The sequence below is a fragment of the Prionailurus bengalensis genome, chromosome B4, assembly GCF_016509475.1.
Source record: "Prionailurus bengalensis isolate Pbe53 chromosome B4, Fcat_Pben_1.1_paternal_pri, whole genome shotgun sequence".
In the NCBI taxonomy this organism is placed as follows: domain Eukaryota; kingdom Metazoa; phylum Chordata; class Mammalia; order Carnivora; family Felidae; genus Prionailurus; species Prionailurus bengalensis.
The window spans coordinates 131,555,392-131,579,923 of record NC_057358.1 but is presented as its reverse complement, the minus strand read 5'-3'; the positions used below and the strand labels follow the sequence as shown (position 1 = coordinate 131,579,923).

At 56.3% G+C, this 24,532-nt stretch overlaps 1 protein-coding gene across 8 annotated transcripts in view; it reads right to left on the bottom strand.

Annotated features, from left to right (window-relative positions):
* Nucleotides 1-21,972, bottom strand: part of LOC122472731 (TRIO and F-actin binding protein) — a 52,709-nt gene extending 30,737 nt beyond the window's left edge. Inside the window, exons 1-9 of one of the 8 annotated variants that reach the window (XM_043562528.1) lie at nucleotides 21,884-21,972; nucleotides 21,260-21,389; nucleotides 19,972-20,206; nucleotides 15,995-16,134; nucleotides 14,602-14,791; nucleotides 13,421-13,589; nucleotides 6,653-9,419; nucleotides 1,644-1,758; nucleotides 77-961 (exon numbers count right to left, since the gene is read on the bottom strand). In XM_043562528.1, coding sequence (XP_043418463.1) covers nucleotides 77-961; nucleotides 1,644-1,758; nucleotides 6,653-9,419; nucleotides 13,421-13,589; nucleotides 14,602-14,791; nucleotides 15,995-16,134; nucleotides 19,972-20,085 — 4,380 coding nt within the window. In that variant the 5' untranslated portion in view covers nucleotides 20,086-20,206; nucleotides 21,260-21,389; nucleotides 21,884-21,972. Of the gene's footprint in view, nucleotides 1-76; nucleotides 962-1,643; nucleotides 1,759-6,652; nucleotides 9,420-13,420; nucleotides 13,590-14,601; nucleotides 14,792-15,994; nucleotides 16,184-19,971; nucleotides 20,207-21,259; nucleotides 21,390-21,883 lie in introns of those variants that run through there. The other 7 variants (XM_043562522.1, XM_043562529.1, XM_043562519.1 and 4 more) reach the window with 7 other exon arrangements.
* Between the last annotated feature and the right edge of the window lie 2,560 nt (nucleotides 21,973-24,532).

Here is a 24,532-nt window from a genome sequence, read left to right as displayed (position 1 = left end):
CTGAGCCTCGGAAGGTGTGCACTTGTCCGGGTGAGGCTGACTTTCAGGCTGCCCCTTGGACGTGACACTGACTTACCTCCCACTCTGGCAAGCTGGGACCCTCTGCAGGGCTCCTGCTCCCCGGCTGGCCCATCTCCTCCAGACTAGCCGTAGTCGAGGTCTCCGGTCCACGTGTCACTTTGGTCTTTGGCCACTGGGTGGAGACGTAGTCAGGGCTGGGTGGCTGGGCAGAGCTCTGGGGCCACGGCCCAGCTTTCTGTCCGTTGACTAGGGTGGCCTCCACCCAGCCGTCCGGCTGGCCCTGTCGCTCTCGCTCCAGGGTACCGTTTGTGGCGGGGGAACCCACCTCTGGCCCCGAAGCCGTGGCCAGCGTACCCCCGTGTCCAGCTGGGTCCTGGCGGGGCAGCCGGGCCTGCAGGAGCTCCAGGAGGCCTTCCCAGTCTAACCTGGGAAGACGGGAGGCGAGCGTCGACGCCTCCATGCAGGCCCAGGCCCCCTCTCGGAGTGCCCCGAGGAGGCCCACGAGGTCCCTCCAGTCAAGCTCGGGTCGCCTCTCAGGGCTATGCCGGTGTGGGCATGTTCCCTCAGCACCCGGGCCCGTGGTGGTGGGGGTCTCGGGGCCTACCCTGGAGCTCTCTGGGGGGCTCGTAGGCTGGTGAGGACACAGCTCTGGCAGGCTGCCCCAGCCTCTCTCCAGGTATCTGTGAGGGCCCTGGGCACCTGGAGACTCTTCCTGACTCTGCCGGCCCCCCGGAGGCTGTCTTGGGCCTGCCCGGCCACTTTCCAGAGATCTTTCGGGCCGCCGCTCCCTCTCAGGGGTCCGGGCTGATGTCCTCGGGGGCAGCGAGGACCCCTGGAGCCTCCGGTCCCCTTCAGGCCGCCTCTCGGGGCTCCTGGGATGAGGGGGCTCCGCTTGGCTCCGCCGGGCCGGTTCTGCCTGCTTCGCAAGGGGCTTGGTTACCTGAGGATAAGTGAGGGGGTGCGTGACGCTCCAGAACCCTGACGGGGTGGTCTCTCTCCAGTACAGGAAACTGGGGAGAGGCAGGCTGTGTCCTCACAGCAGGCTGGATGAAAGCGGGCCGCAAAGCACCTAGGGTCTTTCCTCCCTGGGGGTGTGAGCTCTTCCCTTTCACCCAGTCTCCTCACTTTCAGAAAGAGATCTTCAAAATGCTGCTTACTTTCTGGGCTCCCCCGTGCCCCCCTCCCCGAGATATTGATTCCACCCTGGGCTAGCAGGTGCCGGAACCCCCACCACCAACACCCCACGCCACTGGGTCAGGCCCTGCTCTCTAAGAGTTTCTTTAAAAATCCAAATCCCCAGCGAGGACGAGATAGCCCTTAGAGCTGGACTGATGCGTCTGAGGCTTTCCCTGAAAACTTTTCGAGATAGCAGGTGTCTAATGAAGGAAGGGGCCAGCACGGAAGGGCCCTCTTTAAGACAGTAATTTGGGGTCCTTCTCAATTTTGCTAAGAGCTGCTGGCTCTTTGGTCGGGGGAAGCTGGACACCCGTGATTGGGACTCTGATCGTTTCACAAAGGACCTCCCTTCTCAAACTGCCTGCCTGCCACCTGGGGGAGGGAAGAAGTGGTGGCCCACCTCTTGGGGGGGGTGCAGGGGCCCGGGGCAGACTGGCAGTGCTCACCTCCCTGCTGAGGGCAGGGCTGGACTGTCTTCGGAGAAGCTGGCTCTGACCTTGGCTGGGCCGCTGTGACCGCCCCTCGTCCCGGGCCTGGAAGGCCCCCGGCGCCTCGGACTTCCTATGAGCAAATGCAGCCGCCCCTCTGAGGGCCCTTGGGACTGTCCCAGCATCCCGGCTCCTCTACTCCCGCCCCCAACGGCGGCAGGAGATGTGGGAGATCCAGGGACCCTCCACGAGCTGGTTGAAGGGCCTTAAGTAAGGGATGATCCTCTCAGGTTCTCAGTTTCCCCTTCTGAAAAATGAGGAGGGTCGACATCGCTCTAATCTACCCACCTCAGGGGGTGAAGTGAGAAAAAAGGGGTAAACACAGGCAGGGGGCTTCGCCTTGGTCTTGACTGCCTCCCGCCTCACTCAGGACCTCCTGTTTCTGGCTCCCACCCCACCAGCAGTCCACCACTCACCCCTAGATAAAGGTTAGACGGGCCTTTGTGGGAATTAAGGTTTATCGAGCACCTACTGTGTACCAGGCACTGTGCGCACATGATCGGAACAGCAAACATTTATTGAGCACTTTCTATGTTCTAGGTGCCAAGCACTTGACCACCCCACTTTGTCTCACACAACCCGTGCGGTGGGGGCGGGAGATACAGAGTGTAATGTGCCCCCACATCCCATCCTTTCTGCCCTTTTCCTGTCTACATGGTGAGTTTTTGGATTTCCCAGACCCGTCTTTTTTTCCCCCCTCCACAACCAAGAGGGTTCCGGCACCTAGCCTTGAACACTCCAGGCCATCTGAGGTGTCAGTAAAGGAGCTCTTAGCAAGGTCGGAAGGAAGAAACATCCTCTACAATTCCAGAGAAGACCAACACAAACTGCCCACGCCAGTGGCACTTCTAAGGCACCTGGACCTCAGGCACGGTTGCCCAGTCCAATGAAGATAACCTCTAAGCTGTCTAAAGTCCCTGGTTTCAGTCCACCGTCTTGCTTAATAATTGGTAGCCGTGGCTGTTAATATTTAACGTGACCTGAGAGGTAGGAACCAAACAGAATCCGGGCACACCTCTCCCCTCCCGTAGGTAAGGTCATCAAAACCAAAGACCCAGCTACTCCGGTGGAACTTTATTTCAACAGGTCTGACTTCATCTAAATTGACCAAGGGAGCTGGGTCTCTAACGGCTGACGTGAGGGAAGCCTGAAAGAGACCACTCGGTGCCAGGCCTCCCCCCGAGCCAACCAAAAGGGAAGGAGGGGGGACCTCTGCGCAGCCAGGCCTGCCTTCGGCCTGCCTCTGGCTTGGGAACTGCGTGGAAACTCCACGGACACTTTGGAGAGTAGAAAAAAATACATATATATGAATTTGGCATTTTTGGGGGTGGTCTTACAGCTTTTCCAATGTCATTAGAACCAGACCCATAAAGTCCGTTGAGATTTTAGCAGCTCTTAGAAGGAGACTGACTCGGGGCGCCTGGGTGGCTCAGTCGGTTGAGCGGCCGACTTCGGCTCGGGTCATGATCTCGCGGTCCGTGAGTTCAAGCCCCGCGTCGGGCTCTGTGCTGACCGCTCAGAGCCTGGAGCCTGTTTCGGATTCTGTGTCTCCCTCTCTCTGACCCTCCCCTGTTCGTGCTCTGTCTCTCCCTGTCTCAAAAATAAATAAAACGTTAAAAAAAAAATTAAAAAAAAAAAAAGGAGACTGACTCACAGAAAACCAAAGTTCTCTTCCCTGGTGCAAGTGTTTCAGAGTTTGAGGGGTGCCTGGTCAGCTTCCATTTTTAATCTATTTGAGGAGACGGGAGTCCCTTGCTCTGTGAGATCTGAGGGCACAGAGTGAGTGTTCCACAGAACCAGGCGCCGGAGGCTCCGTGAAGCGAAAGCCCCAAACGTGACTGGGTTGGGGGGCATAACGGCGAAAAAAAAAACTCAGGGCAGGGTGGACAGGTGGACCGGCCAATGTGCGCCTTCTCGAGTGGATGCGCTGAATAAACTCCAGCGTGCTCAACAATGAGCCCTTCTGAGAAGTTTCCCCCCATGTGGATTTGAGACATGGGAGGAAAGGACTCCAGAAGATTCCGAGAAGCCAACAGAGACCCAGGCTTTGCGATGCTGAAGCAACAGTGTCCCCTTGGGCCATCAGTGTTGATGTGGCTACCCCAAGGGAGAGGCAAAGGAAACATGTTTCCCTTGGAAGCTTGGATGGGCTCCATTCTATTTCCAGAGAGTAGTAAAGGACAAGAGCCATCAAATCTAGCAAATTCCATGAAGACTCTTTTGAATTCAAGAGATTACAAAATGCTTACATGATGCTAAGATAAGGGATTCCAAAGGCATCTGAGGAGGGGGTGTGTGTGTGAAGATACCAAGATATCAAGCCCAAACTCCTCATGTTTTAATGTGATAGCTTTTTTTAACCAGTGCCAGACGATGTGGATGATGTGTATAATAAGCAGAATGTGATAGCCCTTTAAGAGAAATCGTCCAGGCTCAGGTAGACAATGCTTGGACAGAATAGATGCTCAATAAATACATGTCGAACATGGGGGAGAAAATAAAAGTATGGCTCTATAGCTAGCCACTTATAAATTTTGGTCTGTCCCTTACAGATACTGAAATAGGTTTTAAAGGCTCGTCTTCAGGGGACAAATGCTTTCCTATTTGGAAAAAGCGCCATACGAGAGGAAAAAATTAATTACGCAGTAGAGTTTTAAAACGTTGATTAAAAAGCCAACAGTCTGCTTCCCCAAAAGGTATACAATAAACATATGCAATTTTTTATATACCAATGATACTGCAATAAAGCCTTAAAAAGGTAAACAACTTCAAAGAGAGCAGAATAAAATGAATAGAAGTATCCGTGTAAAAATAATTGAATGTCAACAGAAGTACAAACACCTTCCAGACTTCTATTCTAAACACTTTTGTCTGTCTCAAAGTTATCCCTGGAAGGAGGAGGAGGAGGAGGAGGAGGAGGAGGAGGAGGAGGAGGAAGAGGAGAAGGAGAAAATTTAACTTTGGTTTAAAGACTTTAGTGTCCCTGCTGAGTTATCAGATAAAATCAAAGGTATGCAAAATGATATTGGACCAAAAACAGTCATCATAAGAAGACCAAAGACAAAGGGAGTTTTTAGGGCAGTTAAACTACTCTGTATATCACAATGGTGGATACACGCCATTATACATTTGTCCAAATCCATAGAATATACATCGAAAGTGAGCCCTAATGTAAACTCTGGACTTTGGGTGATAATGATGTATCAATGTCGCTTCATGGTTTCTAACAAATATTTCATGCCGGTGGGGGATGTGGATAGTCCGGGAGGCTGTGTATGGGGGGGGGGGGCGGGGAGGGACAGGGGCTGAATGGGAAACCTCTGTACTTTCCACTCAATACCGTGAACTTAAAACCGCTCTAGGGGCGCCTGGGTGGCTCAGTCGGTGAAGTGTCCGACTCTTGGTTTCAGCTCAGGTCAGGATCTCAGGGTTTATGAGATCGAGCCCCACATCGGGCTCCATGCTGACAGTGCAGAGCCTGCTTGGGATTCTCTCTCTCCCTCAAAAAGAAATAAGCTTAAAAAAAAATTTTTTTTTAAACTGCTCTAAAAAATTTCTTAATGTGTTTTTCAAAAAGGCCAAAGAAAGAATTACGCTAATGCCGGGGACCACAAAGGTGGTCACCTGGGTCCTAAATGGATAAAACTTACTGGAAAAGGAAATTTGAAGAGTAAGAGATAAGGTTTCTCAAGTAGAGTCCAACCTAAGAGACGATATTGCCTAAAGGAAAACAAAGAGGAATTCTGGAATGCAAAATATTACCCGCTCCTAGGGTGATGGAAAGGTTCTAAAATTAGGTTGCGCGTGGCTGTGCAACTCAGGCTTAGTAAATACGCTGTAATTCATTGAATTATACGCTGTAAGTTTTGAGCCTTCCAGACCAACTTTTTGTTCTCTTGACCTTAACTAATGGCATTCCAGCCCCGATCCTTGAAAACTCGGAGGCTGGAACTGCTGGAGAAAGAAATCTCAGCCAGATCGGGAGGAAACGTTTCCTTTCCCTGCAGCTGTGGCAAAGCAGACGGTGTGGGGCCATAAACCGCCCGCGCAGCACTCGGGAGGAGGAGACTCATAAAATACCCGGACTTCAGGCATTGTCGCCACGTCCCGGGAAAGCGACCTTTAACTTCTAAAAAATTTGTGATGCTGTGCGTCCTCTTATTTAAAATAGGTGGCTTTGGCCATGCGTTTTAAATTGACATCTCTCTGTTTTCTGAAACGCATGGGGACCCATGAGTTTCCTTTGTGAAAGCAGAAAAGAACCATGGGTAGTTTTTTCTCCCTCATGTAAGAAGGAAAAAATAAAATAAACCTACGATTCTGGATCAAGCAAAGGGTTTGAGAGTTAAACCTTATTTCAATTAAGGGTGCCCGGGGGGCTCAGTCCGGTAAGCGTCCAACTTTGGCAGGTCACGGGTTCGAGCCCCGCGTCGGGCTCTGTGCTGACAGCTCAGAGCCTGGAGCCTGCTTCGGATCCTGTGTCTCCCTCTCTCTCGGCCCCTCCCCTGCTCACGCTCTGTCTCTGTCTCTGTCTCTCTCTCAACAATAAAGAGAAACACACAAAAAAGCAAAAACCTTATTTAAATTAACATACTAACGTTCTCTCCATTTTACAGATGAGGAAACTGAGGCTCAGGTAGGTTAAATCACTTTACCAGATCCCATAGGTTGAGGAGTTAGATTTGACCCAGGATTTGACCCCCAGCCCGCCTGACCCCGGTCTTTGCTCTTAACCACTAGGCTACACATAGCATCACTTGGTTGTCAAAACACACACACACACACACACGCCTCTGAAAATGTGGAAACAGAGATGAAGTGACTTGCCCAAGGTCACACAGCCAGTAAGTGGCAGGGTGGGGGGTCTGAACCCTTTCCACCTGCCAACCTAAGCCTGTGAACCTTCCACCTGTCCTGCTGCCGAGCCTCCTCCCCACCCCGCCTGGCTGACCCCGCCCTGAGCTCACCTGCGCTCTTGCCCGAAGAGGCGCTCCACCTCTGCACGGCCAGGGCTGCGGGTACGGCCCCCGTTGCCGCACTGGGGGCCTGGCTCCCTCTGCGCCAGCCTCCTGGGCGGGGGCAGGTCGGCCAGCATGCTGTACACCTCCCTCTCCAAGTTGTGCCTGGTCTCCCCAGGGGGCGCCGAGCCCCGGGAGCCCCCGGAGCTGCCCGGCGGAGGTGAGGATGCCAGGAGCGCTAGGTCACTGGGGGGGTGGCGGGGCGGGGAGGAGGCTCGAGGTGCATCCCGGTGTCCGATGCACACTTGGGGGGGCAGCACTGGGGAGCCATGCAGAGAGTCGGTGGAGGGGGCCAGGCTCTCCATACTAGTCCCTGGGGGATCCTGGAAGAAAAGGGAGGGCTCAGGGGCCTGGCGTGGTGGGGATGAGAAGGAGGGGGCATCCCGGTGCCCAATGCACACAGGGGTGGGGATGTGGGGGGGCTCGTGCAGAGAGTCTGTGGAGGGGACAAGGCTCTCGGTGCTGGCCCTGGGGAGATCCTGGAACAGGAGGGAGGGCTCTGGGGCCTGGCGCGGCGGGGAGGAGGCCCGGGGTGCATCACGGTACCCGATACATACAGGTGGGGGGAACTGAGGAGGATCGTGCTGGGGGGACTGAGTCTCAGCATCTGATGTGTCTGGGAGGAAGGGAAAGGGATCAAACTGGGCGTGGCGGGGGGGTGAGGAGGCCCGGGGGGCATCCCGGTGTCCGATGCACACAGCTGGAGGTATATAGGGGGGGTTGTGGTGGGGTGATTCACTCTCAGATGCATGGGGGTCTGGGAAGAAAGGGAAGGGGTCATGTTGCAAATAGCGAGGAGGGGAAGAAGCTCGAGGAGCATCCCGATGCCCAATACACACAGAACATGGAGGCTGGGAGGGCTCAGAAGAGGTCTGGGGTGCCCCGCGGGTAGCAGGGTACAGAGGTGAAGAAGTCCGGGAGGCACTGTGGTGGCCCAGGCTATGGGAAGAGGAAGTGGCCCGGGGTGGTGGGCGATACTGAGTAGATCCAGAGGAGGACAAGGGTGCGTCACGTTGAGCTGGCCTACTGGGAGATGAGGTCTGAGGCCTGTCACCTTGGGTTGGCCGAAGGGCAATGGATGCCCAGGGGACCTCACTTTGCTTGGAGCGAGATGGGGAGGAGGTTCGGGGGCCTTCACTCTGGGTTGGGCGAAGGGGAAAGGAGGCCCAGGGGATATCTTTGTTAGTACGATGGGGAGAAGCATTCCGGGGATTGTTCCGTTGAGTGGAGCATCGAGGGGAGGAAGTTCCAGGGTTGTCCCGCCGAGAGGAAGATTGCGGGTAGTCTCGTTGAGTAGAAGAGGTTCTGAGGTTGTTCCATTGGGTACAAGAGGTTTTCAGGTTGTCCTTTTGGGTAGAAGAGGTCCTGGGATTGTCCCGTTGGGCACAGGATGCCCTGGGGTTGTCCCGTGGAGTGGTTCTGTTGGGAGAGGAGGCTCTGGGGTTGTCCCGTTGGGTGGTTCTGTCGGGAGAGGAGGCTCTGGCGTTGTCCCGTTGGGCACAGGATGTTCTGGGGTTGTCCCGTGGAGTGGTTCTGTTGAGAGAGGAGGCTCTGGGATTGTCCCGTTGGGCACAGGACGTCCTGGGGTTGTCCTGTGGACTGGTTCTGTTGGGAGAGGAGGCTCTGGGGTTGTCCCGTTGGGTGGTTCTGTTGGGAGAGGAGGCTCTGGGATTGTCCCGTTGGGCACAGGACGTCCTGGGGTTGTCCCGTTGAGTGGTTCTGCTGGGAGAGGAGGCTCTGGGATTGTCCCGTTGGGCACAGGACGTCCTGGGGTTGTCCCGTGGAGTGATTCTGCTGGGAGAGGAGGCTCTGGTATTGTCCCGTTGGGCACAGGACGTCCTGGGGTTGTCCCGTGGAGTGGTTCTGTTGGGAGAGGAGGCTCTGGGATTGTCCCGTTGGGCACAGGATGTCCTGGGGTTGTCCCGTTGGGTGGTTCTGTTGGGAGAAGAGGCTCTGGGATTGTCCCGTTGGGCACAGGATGTCTTGGGGTTTTCCCTTGGAGTGGTTCTGTTGGGAGAGGACGCTCTGGCGTTGTCCCGTTGGGCACAGGATGTCCTGGGGTTGTCCCGTTGGGTGGTTCTGTTGGGAGAAGAGGCTCTGGGATTGTCCCATTGGGCACAGGATGTCTTGGGGTTGTCCCTTGGAGTGGTTCTGTTGGGAGAGGACGCTCTGGCGTTGTCCCGTTGGGCACAGGACGTCCTGGGGTTGTCCCGTTGGGTGGTTCTGTTGGGAGAAGAGGCTCTGGGATTGTCCCGTTGGGCACAGGATGTCTTGGGGTTGTCCCTTGGAGTGGTTCTGTTGGGAGAGGACGCTCTGGCGTTGTCCCGTTGGGCACAGGATGTCCTGGGGTTGTCCCGTGGAGTGGTTCTGTTGGGAGAGGAGGCTCTGGGGTTATCCCGTTGGGCAAGTCTTGAAGGAGAGGATGCGCTGGGGGTGTTTTGCTGTGTGAAAGAGGTCCTGGGGTTGTCCCGTTGGGTGATTTGTGGGGGAGAGGAGGCTCGGGGGTTAGCGAGCTGCGTGGAAGCAGTCTGGATAACGTCCCTTTGGGTAGAACGATGGAGAGAGGAAGCCTGGGGGGTGGCACTTCGAGGTCCGCTCTGTGGCGTTGCACAGGAAGCCTGGGTCAGCGCTGAGCGGTGCTGCTCCAGGAAGTATCCACTTTCTCCCCGGAGCTTGGCCCAGTGCTGACCAGCACTTCGGCTCCCGCTGCAGGTGTCTGGAGAGAGGAGATGATTTTTTTGTTTTTAACATTGACTTATTTTTGAGAGAGAGAGAGACAGAGCGTGAGCAGGGGAGGAGCAGGGAGAGAGGGAGACCCAGAATCAGAAGCGGGCTCCAGGCTCCAAGCAGTCCGCGCAGAGCCCGACGCGGGGCTGGAACTCACGAACCGCTAGATCACAACCCAAGCGGAAGTCGGATGCTTAACAGACTGAGCCACCCAGGCGCCCCGAGAGGAGATGATGAAGGCAGAGCCCACAGCCCCTTCTTAGAGGCTCCACTGTCCATACGAGGTGACTGCACCCCTGTAAATAAGGCAGATCGGAGGGGGCTTAGTGGCCTCTCTCAAGCTGAGGCTGGGATTTGAAATTGAAAACCCAGCCTGACTCAGTCCAAGGGAGGTAGGCTCCAGGGCTGGAAAGGCACATGGCCTGCGGGTCCCGGAACAAATTCATAGAGAGCAGTTTTGGCAACAGCCCATGTAACCCCCGAGAGGGAGGTGGGGGGGGCGGGGGGGTCCAGCAGCAGCCACCTAGCAACTTCCCTTTCCCTGTTCTACTCCTGCGGTTGGGTTCTGAGAAATTCCCCCATCTCTTCTAATGAGCCTCTTTCACTGCGATAGTTCTAGAAAGCTCCCGTTCCTTACACCCAGAGAGGCCCTTGCCCTAGAAGCTTCTGTCAGAGCTGCCATGAGGATGGGCTGGCCTTTTGTGAACCTGCAGCATTAGCCTCACCAGGGAGTTTGCTAGAAACACAGAATCTCAGCCCCCCTCCCCTGCCCCACCCCGCCCTGGGCACCCTGCCCCGAATCTACGTTTAATAAGATTCCCAGGTGATTTGCATGCACATTACTGCATAAGCAGCCCTGGCCTAAGAGATTATTGTAACTGCCCTAAGCAGGCACCTCTTCACAACTCCCGTCCTCATGAAGGGGCCGCCATGACCTCGGGGTCACCCACCAGCCCCCTTATCCTTTGGTCATCCGGCATGGGGTGGCCGCCGGCTCTGTGCGTGTCCCCGGGCCGCTGCTTCATCAGGAGAGAAGCAAAGGGTACTGTGGCCTCATCTCGAAGGAACCACAACTGCTTTCGTTAAAGGCCGTGCTTAAGATTCCCTCTCCTCCTGCTTGGGAAAGCTCTGTCTCTTTCCACACTTTCTGAGCTGCTGTCACCGAAGTCTGAATTTCCGGCGCCTGGCCAGGAGCCAGAACCACACACAGAGCAGCGCTTAAATTTTTCGTTGTTGCCTGACGAACTGATGCCCCAACGTGTGTGCTGTGGGCCCCCAGGTTCGCCGTCCCGTTCAGGGAGATCCTTTCCAAAAGGAAACCTGGCTAGATCACTCACCCCTGCGTCCAAGGAGGGACCGAAAAGCCATCAGACTGGAGGAGACTGGGGAGACATGGAGACTAAATGCACTGTGGGTCCTAGATGGGACGGTAGGACCACAGAGGGACGGGAGCCAAAAAACAGGTGAATACAAATAAAGTTTTGATACTATAACGTCCCAATGTTGATTTCTTAATTTTGGTAACTATACCATGGCTCTGGAAGAATGTCACCATCAGGGGAACCAGGCAAGGGGTAGAACAGAAACTCTGTACGCTTTGCAACTCTTCTATAAATTTAAAATGATCTCAGGGGCGCCTGGGTGGCTCGGTGGGTTAAGCGTCCAACTTCGGCTCAGGTCATGATCTCACGGTCTGTGAGTTCGAGCCCCGCGTCGGGCTCTGGGCTGACGGCTCAGAGCCTGGAGCCTGCTTCCGATTCTGTGTCTCCCTCTCTCTCTGTCCCTCCCCTGCTTGTGTGAACTTTCTCTCAAAAATAAATAAATAAACATTAAAAAAAAAATTATCTGAGAATAAAAGACTGGAAAAACATCAGGGGCTCCCAACTGCATTTGAATTAAATTCCAGAGACTTCCCCTGGCTGGGCAAAGGCTCTGGCCGCCCCCACTGGCCTCCCAGTTCCATCTGGGGAGGGGCCTCGCCTTCTAGTTTTCCCTTGTGTCTCCCGGGCTTAGGAAAAGTGCTAAGCACAGCAGAGGAGCTCAATGATACTGTGCTGCCACCCTCCAGCTCTGAGCGCCGCCTCCCACGCCGTGCCTGGGTGCTGGCTGAGATGGCGATTGTCACTCCTCTCACTGCCTCCCAGCTGGGTCATCGCCCCCAACCTTGGCTTCTTCCCCTGCCCGCCCATCTCAAGAATCCCTTTCAGCCTGGCCCACCCAGGATCTGACTTCACTCCTGCAGCCCCACTCGGGCACACACAAGCCAAGCTCTACAGATGTCCTAGGGCACTGTGTCCTGTCTCTCAGCCAGCTGGGCGTTGGCTAATTCCTCCTGGGCCTCGGGGGGGGGGGGGGGGGCCCTGCCTGCAGTTTGGGAGCCTGCCACGGGGAGGACAGTGGTGACTGACTTCGACCGAGCAGGTCACACAGTGAGTTTCGCCCACTCCACTGCCTCCGTGTTAGAAGCAAGCGAACAGGTATTTCGTACAAAATCCCACTTGCCTATCAGGCCACTCACATTCCAGGGAGGCAGTTGGCTCCCTGCGTTCCCTGTGAGATTACTTCTTCCCATGCACCCTCTCCCCAGTGCTGATAGGGCCAGGCAGGGGGGGGGGGGGTGATGACAAGACCTGATTCATGTTTTTAAAAGATGGCTCCAGCTGCTGTGGGGGATGGGCGGAAGAGCGCTGGGCAGCAAGGCGGGGACTGAGGGGGCTCTGGCCACAATCCCAGCGAGGGGCAGCGGTGGCTGGGCCAGCGAGTATTGAGCAGAAGACAAGAAGGGGACAGATTTGAGAGGTGTGTTTTCCAGGTGGCGCTAACCAGAGCTGCTGAGGATTGAACATAAAGGGTAAAGAAAAGAGAAATCGGGAGAACACACGATTTGGGGCCTGAGCTTCCCAGCATGCCGGGGACATGGAACAGACTGCAGGAGAACCAGGTTTGGAGGGAGGTGCAAGTCGTGGGTGGCCCCCCGCCCCCACGGGCTTCCTCTCCCCCCATCTCCCATGCTCCACGCGCTCCCATCACCCACACTGGGTTCACAAGTCAGCGAGATGCTAACCAGTGCCATGGGCATCTGGGGGCTTGGCCGGCCCGGTAGCCTTTTTTCCCTTTCTCGGCGCACAACGTCGCCCTGATTTCCTTTGGGCAATCTCTTCCCCCGCTCTGAGGCCATGAGGTGTGCACAGGGGTCTGACCCCATCCCTGATCACCAGGGCACGGGCACATGAGCCATGCTGGGTCCCAGGGGGAACCCTTCCTGGGACTTGAGCAACATCCATGGGAAGACTGCACCCTCCGTCTTGGGAGCTGATATGCAGATAGGATACAGCCTGGTACTGATATTGCTCATTGTGCCCTGACTGGGGGAAGGTCTGGGGGAGAATGAAGGCAGCGCGGAAGGAAACATAGCAGAGACCAGATTTCTGATAGTATTTGAACATCTGGATCCAGCCATGCCTGAAGTCACAAACCCCTAAACTTTTTACTTACGTGAGTCATTCCGTTTATGTGCAGCCAGTTTCTGTCAATTGCAACCTGCTCCTAACCAACGAGTCGTGAGATGATGTATTTAAAGCAGGCAGCACGGGGGCGCTTGGGTGGCTCGGTCGCTTAAGCGTCCCACTTCGGCTCAGGTCATGATCTCGCGGTCCGTGAGTTCGAGCCCCGCGTCAGGCTCTGTGCTGACAGCTGGGAGCCTGGAGCCTGCTTCGGATTCTGTGTCGCCCTCTCTCTCTACCCCTCCCCTGCTCGCACTCTGTCTCTCTCTCAAACATAAATAAACGTTTAAAAATAATAATAAAAATAAATACAGCTGAGGTATGGCACACCACGGCCGCTCCTCAATTATATGGGAACTGTTACGATTGCTCGGGTCACCAAAGGAAGCTGTGCCAGGGGACCCAGATGGCCAGGGAGATCTGGCCAGGCCTCAGGCCATCACCACACCTGTGGTCACGGGGACCAACCTGGCCTGGAAGGACTCACCTTCCTTTCTCTGGCCTGCGGTATCTCCCCCCGCAGGCGCCCGGGTGACGGGACATGGAACCCTCCGGGCACTGTCAGCTCTGGGCCCCTCCTGGGGCTTCCTTGGGATCATCACGGTGAGCTCGTCCCAGCTGGGAGCCTCTTCCTGCCTTTCAACAGTGTCCCAGTCCTGCCGGGGAAGGGAGGAATAGCATATTTGGAGGCTTTGGGCCTGTGCCCCCAGCACGAGACGGATAGAAGGAAGGGAAAGGCACCGACATTGAAAGAGCACCTGCTGAATGCCCTGCACGGCGCTGGGCTCCTTAAGGCACGAACTTAGCTAACCTTCAATCAACCCACGAGGTAGGCATGCATGTTGGTGCTCAGAACTCCGCCCAAAGTCACACAGCTGGGAAACAGTTGAGGTGGGAGGAGGACTTGAACCCAGGGCAGTTGGACTCCCTGCAGTGGCACAGCAGCCCCCAGTCCCCAGAGGCACTCCCAGGGTCCAGAGAGAAGTGAGGTCAAAGCCTCGCCCCTCCACTTCCCAGATAGGTAAGTTGCTTCCTTTCTCCAAGCCTCAGGGGTTTTTTTGCCCCAAAATGGGGCCATAAAAGTCTCTACGTCTGAGCGGGTGGTGAGTCTTCTTGAACCCACACCTGCCATCCCATCACTTCCCCTTGGAGGTCTCACAGATAGCCTGCCTTTTCTGCCCTGTGACAGCCCTTTGAGGGGTGAGTACCCCCGGAAGCTCCCAGGCAGATGGCCCCCCAGCCCTTCCCTGGGCCCCCCAGCCTGCTCCCTTTCCTCTGTCCCTCGGAGATCTATCCCAGGGCTGGTCATGGAGTTCAGTGGTGTGTGACCAGGACAGGGCTCAGGACCAGTTCTGTCCGAGGTCTAGGCAGCACGCCCGACATCCCGGCCCTCTGTGACCTTGAGAGTTTTCGGAAGGCTGACCCGGTTGGTGATTCACCTGAAACTCCTTCTGTCTTTTCGCAGCCAAGCCCCAGCCCCCTGGGCCCGCCCTGCAGAGACCCCCCCCGCACCCCTCCCAGGCGGTTGGTCCAGCTGGCTAAATCTCCCGAGGACCTCGGCCCGGCTCCCTGGTGTGAGACGCTCAGCCCTTGTCTGGAGTTGTGGGCGGGACCCCAGGGCTGGCACAGAGGGGCGATCGTGTCCCCAGCTTTTCATCCCCAGCTCACCACGGAGGACGAGTCGCTGGGATCATCAGGGGTGTTGCACTCAGGGCTGGAGCTGGTGCCGGAGTCGGGGCCTTCGTCGAAGCTGCCGCTCAGGGAGGAAGCCAGACCCTCCAGGTAGGGCACTGCCTCTTGGGCCTGGCTCCTGGGGGCGGCTGTGGGGCCCTCTGCAGAGGACCCTGCTGACGGGCCCCTGGGAGAAGAGACAGACCTATGACTTCTTCCCCCAAAAGTCATGGGAATTAGGGAGTGATACCCCCACCCAGGGACACACACACCTCGCATTAGAGCAAAGGAGGGAGCTAACACCAAGGGCTCTCTGTGCTGGGCTCTTCACACGGACCGCCTCCTTCAGCGACAACAGTCTCCCTTTGAAACGTGTGTAATGATGCCCATTTTACAGATGAAGACACTGAGGCTCAGAGAGGTCAAGGGACTGGCCAAGGTCACAGAGCTAGGAAGGGCTACAGCTGCATTGTGAAGTAAAGCCCTGGTTTAGGAAGCCAGTCAGGACAGCCACAGGCCCGGGAAGGCTTACAGATGGCAGTCTCCCCAAAGAGTGACCCACAGATTGACCTATAAGTTGGAAAGGGATAATGGCCGTGAAAAAGAGGTCTGTGGTCAAATGAGTCTGGGACATACCACACACTTCTCCTACCTCCCCTACCCCAAAGCCCAAGGCCCGCTAGCAAACTAAAGGTGCTGACAAGTCTTGCAAGAGAGATATTCAAAGCTGTTTATCCCAGCCTTTCTGAAACATATTTGATGGCAGAGCTGGTTTTTGTTTTGTTTTTAAAATAATACCTCCCTGTGAGGAATGCATGTTCCCCAAGCAAAGCCAATCTGATTCCATTCCTCTTATTTCCTAAACAGGGAAACTGAGGCATGGAGGAGGGGAAACATTTGCCCATGCTCCCTTTGCCCATCAGGGACGGACCTGAAGCTGGAACCCAGGTTTCCGGACCCTCAACCACGACCTCCCAAGGCACCTTGGCCTAAAGAGGGACTTCAGCTCAGGCCTGGGCGTGGAGGGAATCCCAGAGCCTGGAGCAGGTAGGTGGGTGGTAACAGGTGCCGCGCCCCGCCCCGGCCCCCCTCCGGTGCTGACACTGTTTAATCTTTTAAAGCTGTGCAAAGGGAACCAGGAAATGTGAGCGGTGGGGGGCCATGCCCCCTGCGGGGTGGGTGCCTGGCAGCTCCATTCCCCAGAGCAAACTGAGCTAGGGCCCCAGGAACATGCCCACTGCCTGCCTATGCCCAGGCCGTGTGACCTGACCATATGACCCACACTGGCAGCCAGCAGACAGATCCTGCCATCGTGAAGGGGTGCAGGGTGGGGGCGGGTGAGGGCATCCTCCCCTCGGGAACCCCTCCCCAAGCCTGGGGCTCTACCCACCTCTCTGGCCCTGGCCCAAGGCCCAGGCCCACCACGGACTGGCAGCCGGAGGTCGAGGAACCGAGAGGACCCTCAGAGACAGGCAGGCGGCGAGGCAGGTCGCAGTAAGGCACCTCAGCACCTGGAGGGCTCCCCGGCTCCTGGGGCAGAGTTGGAGAGAGGAGGCAGCTCCTGGCCCACGTGGGGGTTCCCCTCCCCCCCACGCAGCCCCTCCCCCCACCAGGCCGGATGGAAGTGTCCAGGCATCTCCTCCTGGGATCTCAGGCTTCTCAAGGAGAGCTGTCCGTCAGGCTGGAAGCGCCTCTTGGGACCCAAGCCGGGGGCTGGCGGAGATAGAGGGTGTGTGCACGCACATGTGTGTGGACAGGTATGTGTTTGCACAAAAGCCCATGCGGGTGCGAGCGGGCCCACGTGCGTGCGTAGGCAAGTCCGGGGAGTGGGTACGCTGACACACGCGTTTGCGTTAAGTTCATTACTACATGCGTGTTGCTGCACGCGGACGTGTGTGTGCCGGAGGGTGGGAGGTAAACAAAGGGACGCAAAAGCAGGGTGGGGTCCTCCGCAGCTGGAAAACAAGGGTGAGGAGGGGAGGGTGAGGACAAGGACCAGCCCGGCCTGGGGACTGAAGGCAATGGGTGAAAAAGGAAGTCTGAGGTCTGAGGAAGACCTTGGAGGAAGGAGAGACTTTCGGGGCTAAAGGAGGGGCAGGGGGCTCCGGGGGTGGGGCGGGCGGGAGGGTCCAGGCCCCAGGGGGGCGGGTGGGGCCCTGAGCCCAAGGCCCTTCTGTCCCTCCCTCGCCCTCAGCAGGGCCACACCTGCGAAGGCTGGTGCCGGGCTCACCCGGGGGGAACGGCTGCTCACCTCCGGGAAGGCCCCCCCATTCCTCCCCACCTCCCCGGGGTGGCGGGCCCTCCCTGGGGGTGGGAGACAGCGGCCACAGCACCCTGCACCCCGCCTCCTCTCAGGTTACCTGGGCGGCGGGCTCCGCGGTGGCGGCTGGCGGCTGTCAGCACCCTCGTCCCCGGGGGGCTCCGGCTCAGGCCCCCACGCTGCCGCCCTCCCAGGCCTTGACTCTGGGCCGTGGTGGTGGCGGCGGCCGAGGCAGCGAAACCTTAGAGGGGCCGGCTGCGAGCAGGGGCCCCTCATTACTCTTTCATAAGCCGGGGCCCAGCCAAGAACAATGCGGGACATGAAACCGCAGGAACCTGATCCCCGCCCGCTCACCTGAGAGCCGGGCGGGGCGGGGGCCCGGGCACGGGCTCCCCGGGGACCCCGGAGCTCAGCGCCCGGGGCCGAGGCCACAGCCTGGCCACGGTTCAGGGTGGGCAGAGACTGCCCCGGATCGCAAGAAAGCCACCCGCGGGCCCTGGGCAGCGCCCGGGAGTGGGGCCGGCGTATCTGTCGTGCCGTCCAAGCCAGAGGAGGCCCGTCTGGGTTCAGTTTCGCCCCCTGCCCCGGAGCCAGATTCTGATCAGAACTCCACAGCGGGAGGTGTCAGATCCACAGCCCAGCCTGGCGCCTTGGCCGCCCTGGGGACCTTGCCACATGAATGAGGAGGGAGCAGAAGCGCGGGGTACCAAAAAGGGGTCCAGCCCAGCTGGGCCCAAGCAGGACCCCCCCCCCCGCCTGTCATGGCACCTCCTCCTGCTTTCACCCCCAGCCCCCGACACTACCCACTGTCCCCGTGAGCAGTCCCAGTAGCCAGTCCCTGGCTCTGATTTCCTGTCTGGCGGGTCAGCACGGGCTCTGGCCTCAGACAGACATCAGGCCCAATCCTGGCACCTCCATTTCCCAGCTGGGTGACCTCAGCTTGGTGGCTTCCCTCTCTGAGCCTGGGTTTCTCATCTCCAAAACCGGGGTGATAAAAGCACCCACCTCCTAGGGGTGTCACGAGAATTAAACGGGTTAATACTTGTAAAGGGCTTAGAACAGGACCCGGTCTGTACATCTTATGTATAATAAAAAACGTAAAACCATTAAAGAGAATTTCATTAGTGTTAAATCAATAGGATGTTAAACACATTTAAGAATAAATACGCTGAGAAGCGCCTGGCTGGCTCAGTCAGAGAAGCATGTGACTCTTGTTCTCGGGGTTGTGAGTTCGAGCCCCACATGGGGTGTAGAGGTTATTTAAATAAGTAAAACTTAAAAAAAAAAAAAGAATAGGGGCGCCTGGGTGGCTCAATCGGTTAAGCATCCGACTTCAGCTCAGGTCATGATCTCGCGTTCATGAGTTTGAGCCCCGCATCAGGGTCTCTGCTGACAGCTCAGGAGCCTGGAGCCTGTTTCAGATTCTGTGTCTCCCTCTCTCTCTGCCCCTCCCCTGCTCACACTCTGTCTCTCTCGCGTACTCTCAAAAATAAAAAACATAAAAAAAAAAAAGAATAAATACATTGAAAGAGATGTGTGTGCCTGACAGACAGCAGGACCCTCCCACCTCCCTCCGTGCAGACCCTGGCCTTGACCTGGTGGCCCATGTGATTTCCAGGGATAATCCCTCCCCCATCTCTCAGCCTATAGAAAGCTCAGCTGAGAGCAGAGCACAGAGGCATCCAGGACCCAGGTTCCTAGGGGAGCTACAGTACGCTTCAGGGAGAGGGTTGCCCTGGGACCTGGGGCCACTTCTGCATACTCTCGGGTAGCATAACGCCTGGCACCTTTTAAGCACCCGTTCAGTATGAACAGTGTGAACACGTGAGCTGGCCCCAGGTCTCAGCCCAGAAGTGGCTGGATTGACTCTAGAATGCGGACCTGTCTGTATCTAAGCTTCTCCTCCTGTTCCCACACGTGCCATCTCCCCAGCCGCTGGGGAAGGGCATGTGCCTCAGAGACAGACCCACGGGGCTTTCAGGCATGTTCCCTGAACTTGGGGCTGAGGGCAGAGCGCTGTTATTGGTGGTGTCAAGACAGGTAGAAAAGAATCCTCCAGACTGACTTCTCGGGTCGGGAAGGCGGGAGAGAGGAAACTGATGTGTATTGAATTAACCACATGTGACTTGGGCTACACAGTGCCAGATGCCCTGAGTGAGAACGCCCTGTTGCCCCGCTTTACCCATTAGGAGAGTGGAGCCAGAGAGGGTAAGTGGCCCCAGGCCACACAGCAGGTAAAGGGCAAACCCTGGTTTGGAACTCTGGCTTGCCTGCTTTCAAAGCTGAACGGCAACTCCCTTATAATGGCCACCTCGTGGAGCCGGACGCCCTGCATAAACCGGCTGCCAGGCTTAAGAGGAGCCTCGGGATCCTCTGGGAATGATGGAGCCATGGGGGCGGAGGGAGGGGGGCGGAGGCAGGCGGGGTCAAGGCTGGAGGGGGTCCGTGGAGATTCACAGGTCCCCTGCTTCTCCTAGGGCTCTGGGTTTACATGTAGCGGGGCTTGGCCTAAGACCACATAGATTGCCAAGTGAGAAAACACATTCCCTTTTGCTCCTTCAATACCTTCAAGGAGAAAGTCTCCTGTGGGTGCTGGGGTGCCTTTAATGTCTCCCTAACACCCGCCAATCTCCCTTTGTAACAGAGAGACAGTGAGCTTCCGGCTCAGAACCGGCCTGCAGCCGACAAGACTCTCTAGTTAGAATTTAAAGACGTTTCAGATTTTTTTTTTTTCGTTCTTCCTTTTTAACCTTCTATATAAAGGATATGATCCTGGTTTTCTATTTATAGGGATGATATAAAGTTGCGTTTCAATATAAAGTTTAAAAGGGTGTTTATTTAAAGAACAATAAAGTAAGTACTAGATTGCATGAGGCTATGGCAAAAAAAAAAGAAAATCATAAAAGCAGGAGGAGAGGAGAGTGACTCACATTTGGGAAACGTACTGTGGTCCCAGCACCTCGTGGAACAGACGGCAGAACCGGGGTTCTGCCCAGGAGGAAGGCCAGTGTCTGGGTTCGGCCGCAAGTGAGTGGCCCAGCCAGGGGCAATCCGTCATGAACATCCCCATCCCAGAACACCACACCCGCTCAGGAAAGCTGGCCTACCTGGCTCCTCGCTCTGTGGGCCTCCTCGGGGTGAAAGCAGTTTTGACAGCAACCCTGGGCAAGCACGTTGGCCTCAAAGTGTTCACAGGGGACAGTCCCAGCACCCCCCTCCATATTGGCTGAGTCAGGCCACGGCAGCTCCTGCGATCCAATGGTGGCCACCGGGAAGAAAGGGGGGCAGGCAAGGGCCAGGTAATTGGCTGGTGGACCACCCGGAACCCGGCCTCAGCTGCCCCTAGACAGACAAGGACCGAGGAAATAAGGTCATCCATCCATTCATTTATTCATTCAATAAACACTCCCGGGGCGCCTACGTGGCTCAGTCAGTTAAGCGTCAGACTTCAGCCCAGGTCATGATCTCACGGTTCGTGGGTTGGAGCCCCGCGTTGGGCTCTGTGCTGACAGCTCAGAGCCTGGAGCCTGCTTCGGATTCTGTGTCTCCCTCTCTCTGCTCCTCCCCCACCCACGCTCTGTCTCCCCCTCTCAAAAATAAATAAACATTAAACAAAAAAATTTTTTAAACACTCCTGAAGCACCCACTAAGCACCAGGCACTCTGCCAAGCATTTAGACATGTGATTTCTAGTCATTACCGCAGTGTTGCTCAAAGTCTGTTCTAAGGACCCTGCATTAGACTCAGCCGAGCTGCTCATAAAATGCATATTCCCGGGGCACCTGGCTGGCTCAATCAGTGGAGCATGTGACTCCTGATCTCCAGGTTGTGAGTTCGAGCCCCATGTTGGGCACAGAGCTTACTTTAAAAAAAAAAAAAAAAAAAAATATATATATATATATATATATATATATATATATATATATATATATATATAAATTCTCAGTGCCTCCCCAGATCCACCCAGTCAGAATCTCTTGGAGGTGTGAGGCCTGGGGTCGTGCATTGTTAAAAAGTCTCTTAGGTGATTCAGTGCACCCTAAAGTTCGAGTGCCTTTTCTCACGGTTATCTTACATTGTAGATAAAGCCAATGCCAATTTAAGATGAGGCATCGGAGACTCACCAAGGGTCCGTACCTTGTTCTAGGTCCCAGGAGCTGAACTGGTGCTCTGACTTGAGCACAGAGCTCTCCCATCTGGGGGAGGCCACTGAGAGCTCCAGTGCCACGCCCTGGGAGGGGGGAAGGGGGGATGCCCCGACGAGAGTGACTTGAAGATCCCTTCGTCACGCACACAGAGCCCCAGGAGGAGGGCGGGACAGAAGAGGAACCCATCTCCCCAAATCCCATGCACCTTGCGGTGCCCCCAGGTCACCAGCCCACACACCTGTCCTCACCTGGCAAGTTTCCTGCAAAGCCTACCAGGGGATAAAGCCTTGGTTGCCAATCTCAGCTGAGGGCTGCGGAATTTCTCATCCTCCCCTGGGGCAGCCAGGGCGAAGGTTCCTGGCTTCTCCACCATCAGACCTGGGGAGGTGGCAGGGCCCGTTGTGTATGTGTGTTTTGGAGGGGGGTACCCACTTGCCCCTCGATCCTTCTTGGGCCATCATCTCCCGGAGACGTCCCTTGCCCCAGTGGTGGAGGGGGCGCGAACCGGTTCCGCCCAGCTTGGGCGGTTCTTTCCTGGTCTGGCCATATAAAGGAGCATCGCCTGAGAAGGAATACGCCGCTCATCTTCCTGGGGGCGGATGGGGGCTCTGTTCCGTGTGCCCCTCACTGCTCCCGCTTCCTCCTCCTCCTTATTCCCAACCAACTGGCAGAATGCTCAAAAATGCACATTAGGTGTGGCTGTAACAATGGGAAACCTTCAGCGAACACTCATGCCCCACCCGGAGAATGGACTCCTGGACCTCTCCAGCGGGTCAGCCAGTCCCTCTCCGTATGCCTCGCCCCTCTCCCTTACCCCACCGGCCTCCTCTCCCCGCTCCCCTCCCCCGCTTCCGCAGCGCAGTACTACTGACCTCGGCTCGGGTTTCCACGCACAGGAGGTGCCCGGGTGGGATGCCGGGGTCACAGCTCCTATTTTAACAATGAATCAGAACGTTGCCCGGGAGGTGGACGAAGACCACTCCCCTGCCGCTCGTGCATAGGCTCTCTCTAGGCGCCTCATTTACATAAGGGCTGTGAGATTGGACCACCCGAGGGCAGGGGGCGGGGCGGAGGCGGGCGGCGCCCAGAAGCCTCCGAGCGCGGGACCGGCCGCACGTTTAGCCCGAGCTGCCGGGTCTGGGTTCCCAGGGGGCCCATCAGAGGGCTGGCACTTGGCGGGGCTGTCTCCCTCTGACCTCCTTCCCGTCGATGCATCCCCTCTACAGTTCCCTAGGCTGGTCTTGACCCAGATGTCGGGCTAGAAGACTTAAATTCTCTGTGCCTCACTTGTCTTATCTGTAAAATGGGAAGGGTAGTAGTACCTGTGGGGATGAAATGAAATGCCCGGGCGTTTTCAGCCTCCATCTGCTCGCTTCCACTGACGTAGAACTCACTCACAAAATGCACAACTCTCTCTTTTTTTTTAGTCTTCCCCCCCTTTTAAGCTAATATTTATTTTGCACTATGTGCCAGCTCCTGTTCCAGAATCTTTACATTCATCAGGACACAGTAACCCAAAGGGCTAAGTACCAAGATCCTCATTTCACAGCAACTAAGGACAATTAACTTACCAGTGTCACACGGCTAGTCAGAGGCAGAGCCAAGACTAAAACCCTGGTGTGCCTGACGTCCTCTGACACCACAGAACATCTTCATTCACTAATTCACTCGGACATTCACATGTACCTGTGCTGTACCCTAGGGAGAGGGTAACATGAATAAAACGCGCCTCCTTCTGAGATGAGAAGCCCATTGACCCGTGGAAGAGATAGCCCCTGAACTAGGGCATCCTGACCCAGGATGGAATGGGTGAAAACATAGTTTAGTAACAAGGATCACGAGTTTTCAGCTTGATCCCCATTACTACGAGCAACACAGAGAGCAGGGAGACCGATGGTCAATATCCGACTCTAGCGACTCTTGGCCGTGTGCTCTTGAGAAAGTTACTTGACCACTCTGAGCCTGGGGTGGGTTAGACATCTGGTGTGAGTTTGAAGCTCAGGACAGGGCCCCGGGGTCTTTAGCCCCCCTCCGCCACCAAACAATAAAACCTGGAGCTAACTCATGGTTGGTCGCACTCCTGACAATTCAATTCACTAAATACTCAATGGAGCCCCTACCTTGTAGGTAGGCGGTGCTGAGGATACTTAGCAAAGAAAAGATTGAATCTTCTGCTTTCTTGGTGCTTTACACTGCAGTGGAGAGCAACAGACCCCAAACAAGATAGATAAACAATATATGGAGTATGTGGGCTGGTGAGAGGTGCTAAGGAGAAAAATGAAGCCGGGAAGGGGCTGGTGTGGGAGGGCATCACATTTGAAATAAGGTGGTCAGGAAAGCCTCGCTGACCTGTGACATCTGAGCAAAGGCCTGGAAAAGAGAGAGTGAGCCTGCAGGCCCTGGGGAAGAACAGACTGGCTGAGGGGACAGAGTGTGGAGGCTGGAGGAGAGAGTAGAGCGAGGGAGGGAGGAGGGGAAAAGTCCTGGGGCAGGACGGGTTTGTCCTGAGCGCCCTCCCTAGCTCTGGAGCTGCCTGGGTGGGCCCCTGGAGGGCAGGAGACGATGGTAGGAGGGTGGGCAGAAGCCAGGGTCCTGAAGGAGAGATAACTGGACAGGAGGCAGGAGGAGGAGGCCAGGGAACCCCGGGGACTCTTGAAAGAAGCCCCACTCTTGGAGGGGACCGTGGCTCTAACAGTGATTGAGGCCCAAAGCGGGGCTTTTAATCATCTAAGAAGTAACAGCCCCTCCTTTTCCCAAGGGGGCAAAGCTGACCTGTCTGCATACATGATGGGGTTTCTCCCAGCACCTCCCTGTGATGAGAAGGGCAGCTGTCACCATCCCCATTTCATAGGAGTGAAACTCAAGGCTGAAGCGGCTTAAGCAAGTTGCCCAAAGCCACTCAGTTACTTGATGACAGAGCCTGGTCTAAAAAACACAGTCCCAGAGTCCTGTGGGATGGCTCAGATGGCTCAGGGTTAAGGGCGCAATGGCAGCCAGGGCAGCGCTCGTCCCCACTGTCACCATTATATCTCAGCCTCACACCCCCCTTTCTGCTCCCTGAAGAGTCTGTGCTCTGTCTTTGCTCACGCTGTTCCCTGTGGCTGGGATCCACTCTCCCAGGGGTCTGGGGTAGCTGAACCACCGCTGACATTACTAGACCCACGCCACCCCTCTGACCTTGACCTTGGCTTCCTCACACTCCTGTGGGAACGGTCATCCCAACCTCGGAGGATCATGTGCTCCGGGCAGGCGCGGCAGTGATGCAGGGGGCGTGGCCCGGTAGAGCAGAAGCCGGAAGGCTGCAGTCTCTAATGGGGTCATCAGGGCTGGCTCCAGCCCATGGCCACCTGGGAAGTGGTGATCAGGGCGGCCGGGCTTACTTTTCTCTTTTCTTTTTTTTAATTAAAATTTTTAAACTTTTTTTTAAATGTTTATTTGAGAGAGAGAGAGAGAGAGAGAGAGAGAGAGAGAGAGAGAGAGAGAGAGAGAAAGTGAGTGGGGAAGGGGCAGAGAGAGAGGGA